Source organism: Chenopodium quinoa, unplaced genomic scaffold, assembly GCF_001683475.1.
Source record: "Chenopodium quinoa cultivar QQ74 unplaced genomic scaffold, ASM168347v1, whole genome shotgun sequence".
Taxonomy (NCBI): Eukaryota; Viridiplantae; Streptophyta; class Magnoliopsida; order Caryophyllales; family Amaranthaceae; genus Chenopodium; species Chenopodium quinoa.
Genome location: NW_018742733.1, coordinates 2,782,541 through 2,789,204, shown reverse-complemented (window position 1 = coordinate 2,789,204; position 6,664 = coordinate 2,782,541). Strand labels below are relative to the sequence as shown.

The 6,664-nt window shown below is 30.9% G+C and overlaps 1 protein-coding gene across 1 annotated transcript; it reads left to right on the top strand.

Moving 5' to 3' along the window:
- Positions 1-515: 515 nt before the first annotated feature.
- LOC110723852 (transcription factor MYB97-like) lies at positions 516-4,831 on the top strand. Its single transcript, XM_021903249.1, has 3 exons — positions 516-1,390; positions 1,929-2,595; positions 4,245-4,831. Exons 1-3 carry the CDS (start codon positions 1,025-1,027, stop codon positions 4,547-4,549), a joined length of 1,338 nt encoding a protein of 445 aa, XP_021758941.1. The 5' UTR covers positions 516-1,024; the 3' UTR covers positions 4,550-4,831.
- Positions 4,832-6,664: the final 1,833 nt, after the last annotated feature.

The following is a 6,664-nucleotide window of genomic DNA, read 5'->3' as shown; positions in this document are numbered from 1 at the left end:
TATAAATGAATGGTGCGGCCAATTCACATATAAAAACTAATTGATAAATTGGAGTCACGACAATGATCAAATGGGGTAACCTTGGACATGAAAATGGGGTTGCCTTTGGGTTCCTCAAATGAATAAATAGGATTAATTCCTTTTAATTAATGAGATTACTTAATAAATAATAGTTGTAGTTACACATATTATTGATTAAGGGTTATTGTGATGAACAAGCACCGTCACATCATGTGACTGCTCACATAGAAGAATTTTTGAAAATATAATAATTTTATAATCAATTTTAAGTTAAACACATTGAAAATTAATATAAACAAATCCTAATCTATGATACTAGTATTTATTTCCTGATCATTCATTGGTGCTATATATAATGAATATATCTAATAAATTATAAAATATATTTATTTTTTCACTAATAATCTAATGTTGCACTTATTAAAAAAAACACAAAGATAGACAAAATTAAAGAAAATATCTTTTTTTTTTTTTTTACAAAGACAAAAGAAAATATCTTATACTCTTTTCATTTCAAAATAAATGACACGTTAAACTTTTTTTTTAATTACTCATACACTAATTTCACCATATAGTTTTAAATAAATTCTATCGTGAAATATGTTGCTAGATACGTATCAATATAAAGTTTCATAATATCAACATTTTTTTAAATAATTTTTACAAATCATATATAATTAAGGTCAAACTAGCACATCGACATATATGTACAAAATTTAATTTGTGTCAATTATTTTAGGACGTATAAATAATTAAGAAAAAAAAAAGAAAAACCGCGTAAATAAGGTAAAATCCATGTGGGCAAGAGTCCTATATAAACACTTAGCATACTCTCCTCCCTCATTTGCACCTTTCTCTCTCTTTTCTCTTCTCTTCACCAAAAATATAACACCCTTTCAATTTTCTCTTCTGTCTCCTCATCACTTCTCAAGTACACCACAAAACCCCCCCTTCAAAATATCTCTTAAATTAAATCAAAACACACAAATAAATTATAACCGCGATGATTTTAATGAGCAACAACATAAGCGGGGTAGGATTAGAAGTTGTAACGGGAGGAACAAACGGTAGTGGTGGTGACGGTGTCGGGGTTGGTGATGGTGATGGTGGGATGATTTTGAAGAAGGGGCCGTGGTCAGCAACCGAAGACACGGTGTTGATGGATTATGTCAAGAAAAATGGAGAAGGTAATTGGAATGCGGTGCAAAGAAACACCGGACTACAACGTTGTGGTAAGAGTTGTAGGCTAAGATGGGCTAACCATCTCCGACCCAACTTGAAGAAAGGTGCCTTCTCTCCTGATGAAGAACGCCTTATCATTGATCTTCACTCTAAGCTTGGTAACAAGTGGGCCCGCATTTCTGCTCATGTATGTTTTTTTTTTTTTAGTTTTTCTGATTTTTTTTTTTTTTTTTTGGGATTTTGATTTTTGGGTTTAATATTTGAAAAGCATGTACTAGAAGATTTTCTGAAAAAAATGTTTTTGCAATTAAAATTGGGGACATGTTTCTGACATGTTTCTGGCAGTAGATTTGTGCAAAGGTTCACACAACAACATTCAACCTTGTACTGTTTTTGCTTGGTTAAGGTTTTTGCTGTAGTTATTACTCTGTCACATGATTTCCTGATTTTATTTTATTTTTCATTTATTTTTAGTATAAATTTTTTTATTTATTTTGGGTAAGAAATAATCAAATTTGAAACGCGCTAATTTTGTAAGTTGCACGTTAGCGTGTATGGTTTATGCACAGGCAACATGCACATAAACGCTTGTATCCCGTTGTACTACATACTTATTAGAATTTGAGATTAAAATTCAATATATATGATAATAAATGTGACTACGAGTACTAATTAAATTGTTGATTGTTTTAATTAATGACGATGTTTTATTTATGTTATTGTAGTTACCGGGTAGGACGGACAATGAAATCAAGAATTATTGGAACACAAGAGTAAAAAGGAGAATAAGACAAGGTCTTTCACTTTACCCAAATGATCTCCCAACACCAACACCACCACCATCTCAACAACACCACCACCAATTTCATCATCATTCAACAAACCCTCTTTCTCTCTCTCTTCCAAAAACTCCACCTCCAACTCTCTCTCTCTTCAACCCTGTTTCTCTCTCCTCCCCTGTTTTCTCTCTCCACCATCCTCCCCCTCTCCTCCCTTCCCAACATCATCATCACTCCCTCAAAAGATGCACTTCAACTAATAACTCCTTATTCATGGGTAATAATAATCCTATTTTCTCCCCCTCTCAAGTGGATCCCCTTTCGGCCGGGTTCGGATACGATCCCGGCTTTGGCTTCGGTGGACCCGGTTTCGAGCTCCCTTCAATCAGATTTAGCCAAAATGAACAGAGTGGTGGTAATGTTTATGTCAAGGTGGAAGAAGATGATAATGGAGTGAAGGTTAATAATAATCCAAATGTTGTGGGTCGGACTAATAGTGGGTTGTTGGATGATCTTTTGCAAGAATCTCATGTTAAGGTTAGTGTTACGAGAGAAAGAGAAGAGGATTTTGGGCTTCACTGGGATATTTCTAGCTCTGAGAATTCTTCCAATGGTGAGTTTTTCTCTTGACCTTATTATCGGTTTCTGTAATCGACGCATAATTTTGGAATGCAATTTTGAGATTAATGAAATGAATTCTATTCCCGTCAAAAAAATGAAATGAATTCTATGCAAAAAAAAACCCATTTATTATTAGTACTTAATTATTAACTACCCCTACCCTTTGTGCTAGTTATAAATATTTTGTTCATGTTTGTAGTTGCTAGTCTTGCTACTAAAATTGTTATGCTATTACTATCCTACAAAAAAAAAAGAAAAAAAAAAGAAAAAAAAGAGTAAAATCAAACACTAAAAATTAAATATTAATGTTGTTTAAAAAAGAAAAAAAGTGAATTTTGTACAACTAATTAGTTTCAAATGTAAGAGTTGGGATCAACTTGATCCAATGAATTTCATGCATTCCTTACTGGTGTCCGTCAGTTATAGATTTCAGTAATTACTCCGAGTTTTTTTTTTTTTTTTTTCAATGAACATAGGCAATACTTTGTGTTACATTTAATTTTTTTTTCTAATAAAAAAACAACTAATACTCCGTTAAATCCGCGTCTCTTTTATATGGTATGCGTGATTTTCATTTCCTGTCGTTACATTTTGACCGTTGATTATTACCTTATAATAAGTTTTAATAAAAAGAATGAGAGTATTTATAATTTGAAGGCACCTTTAAAGATGAATTTAGAGACATATATTTTTGTAACAAATTTTATTGACATACTTTAAGAGATAGTATTAGTGACACTAACAAAATCAAATAGAGGGAGCATTATATAATTTACATTTGGATTTTTTTTTAGAATGATACTTCCTATGTAACCTAAAATTATAGTTTTACATAATCAAGTGACAAGTTTGCTAAAATAGGAAAAGTTTGATTTAAGTTATGACGTATAGTGTGAAATTGAGGGAGTACTAGTATTATAATGGTGATGTAAGAGTTGAAAACATAATCTAGCTAGAATAGGTAATAGTTTTCAGTGCAATATTTATTTCTCTCCATTATATTCTAGCACATCGTCTTTGATTAATGGTTCTTTTAAACTCTTAGTATTGACCAAAAAATGTGATTAGTTTACCTTTTCTAAGACAATAGCCACCAAAAATAATCTTCCACTAAGGTTAGAATGGAAGATAGAATATAATCGAATACAACATATAACACATTTATAATAGTCCAAATCAATTTTCCACTAATGATATCTATATATATAGCAATTGTAGGAGATTGCTTTACTTTGCTAACTCTTGCACAATTAGAAATCTTATGTTTCTCCTATTAGTCAACTAATAATGGGCTACTATACAAAATTAGCATATATCTTATGTACAACTTCTTGGTCTTACATGCAATTGTGGTATTTTATTTTATTTATTTATTTCTTACTAAACTTCTTATTATTTATCGTTACATCATAAAGTCATGAGAAGGTCATGTTCTATTCAGTTTATTTATATTGATAAAAGAAATGAATATTTATAAGTTAAAATTGGTCTGGTGATAACACGTGTACGTAAATAGTTCTCTTCAGTAATGCACAATTATGAGTCGTTTTAATTAGTGATTCGCCTATAACATTTTCTACAACTACTTGTTTGTATGCTAAGAGTAGTAATGATGACTTTTTTCTTGGATAATTTATGTAGGAATCAAGAAAGAAAAAATGGATGATCAACAACAAAAGATGAACTTCAATAGTCAAGAGTTATCAAACATCCTTGAGCTGATTCCAACCCTTGTCCAGGCTCCTTCGTGGTGTAACGAAGGCGTTGCAGAAGGCTCGGCTCCTCAATCTTCTGCTGTTAGCATTGATGATAATTACAATGGATTCGATGATCAAATGCCGCAACCTCCATCTTTTACAGCCGTAAACAATACAAACTATGAAGAAGATGATGGCAATTGGAATCCTGAGTCCTATAATTGGGATAACTTGCCTAGGATTTGTTGACCGGCCTTGATTATTTGCTGAATTATTTAAACTTAATTATGAAAACTTGTTTAAGGAAGGGATTAGAGATTAAATGTTGTTTAATTTGTAGTTGGTTTTTACTAGATCATAGCTCAGATCATTTGTTTCAGAATTGGAGTGCATATATGCCCTTTGACAAATTTTTTTAGTCTTCATTAATATTATGCACTCCTTGCTCTAAAATTGTTTCTCATTCAATGAGTAATACCTAGCCAAATAAAAATAAAAAAAAATAAAAAAAAAATCTCAAGTATTTCGCAACTATATTGTGTTTTTTAGAGCTTTATTTAGGCTCGCTCTCTTCCTATAGATTTTTATTATTATTATATTTACTCATGCATTTACTTTTAATTAAAAATTAAACAATTATAGGTTCAATCAAGAAATATATATTATATTTTAAAAAAAAAAAGAAAAAGAAATATATACTATGTGTCAATCAAAGGAAAACAATATATATATATATGCAAAAAAAAAAAAAAAAAAAAAAAAATCAATTTGCTACTAAACCTTAAATAACAATACAGTTTTAAAAACTTAATGTCTCCAAGTAGTTGTCATTTTTATTGTTTGTGGATTTGGCTAATCCCACAAATTCTTCTTCAATTTCTTTTTTTTTTTTTCATTTTTTTAGAGAGGATTTATTTGATAAATATTATTGCGCAATTCAAAAACTGGTTGGACATGAAATTAGCACCTTTTTAACATTCGGGTATGTAATTCCAAACCTCCAATCATGACAAATGGTTAAGTATGTTATTAGTATGTAAGGAACAAATATAATTCCTTCAAAGCTTCAATGTTGCATAATGTATAAAATGGTTCTAGTACATGTGCCATCTAAGTCTTCTTTTCTAACAATAAAATAACAGCTACCACACAACTACTTGATTGAACATCTTAATTAAATAGAAGTACAAAATCCATCCTATAGCTAAACAAGTTGGTATTTTCCCATATCTCGAACAACTCAAACTCAAGGCCACAAATTAATTTACAAGAGCTGATACACATACACCTTTACCAACCAGTATTGATGTTTAATAATTAAGAACCCCGATTATTATATAGCTTCTCTGAATATAACATAAATCCATTTACCACGCATTCTCCCTAAGTGACCTAATTACAAAAACAGATTTTGATTGTGTAGACGAAACGAGCTATAGTTGTGTCCCTTGTATGCAGTATTATTGTAAGGCTAATTGAAGGATGATTAACACATAAATCGAATGGGATCCTCTTACGGGGCAATTGCATGGGCAAATTCTTATGGGTTGGGATCCTAGTGTAATTTTATTTTCCTTTTCTTTTTTTGTCACACAACCAAGCTTTATGGCATATAAGCCTCCACCATTTATGCCCTTCACGTCTTCACATGCAATTTGAATTGGTCTCTTTAATTTGAAATTTATTGCCTCTTCACTCATCTTTCTTCTCCTCTTCTGAAACACTTACAAATGGTCTACAAAGGAGAGGGCGGTTACTTCACTTATTTGGAAACATATGTTTATAGGCATTTGAGATTCTCTTCACATTCATTAAACTATTTCGAAATATATATCTATATCTATATAATATAAATCTTTCTTCCGTCATGTAATCCGTACATCAATTTAGAAACTTAAATTTTTAATTCATATAATGGATTGAGTTCCGTTGAAAAATTACTTATCATTATTTATTTATTTATATAATTATAAATGTCATTGATGTTTCTCCTACAAATTTCCGTATTTTAGGCTTATTTTCGGGGTTAAAGTTGTGCAAAAGTCTTTCATCATACAAATGGGTCGTCTCCTCCTCTTTTGGACATTTTATCATGATAAGTTTTGGGTTTTATTATCGTCACATTTTATTTTTGGATAATTTTTTCAATAATAATAAGAAGTTTCGTCATGCATGCATGCACCTCTATCATATTGCAAAGCATAACGGTATGGGTCTCAGGGTCTGTCCTAAGTTCAAGAGTTATTAGAGGAACTATACCTCTACACATTACATACCTTACAATTTGTGTACGTTATTCTAAAATTAAAGTGTTACAGATTAAATGACAACAATTGCATAATTGATCCTCTGGGAATTGCCGTC

Bases quoted from the DNA above. Each gene is read 5' to 3' on its own strand.
- LOC110723852 (XM_021903249.1), top strand. From the start codon at position 1,025: ATGATTTTAATGAGCAACAACATAAGCGGGGTAGGATTAGAAGTTGTA. The intron at 1,391-1,928 runs GTATGTTTTTTT...ATGTTATTGTAG, and splicing joins GGGCCCGCATTTCTGCTCAT to TTACCGGGTAGGACGGACAA. The intron at 2,596-4,244 runs GTGAGTTTTTCT...TAATTTATGTAG, and splicing joins CTCTGAGAATTCTTCCAATG to GAATCAAGAAAGAAAAAATG.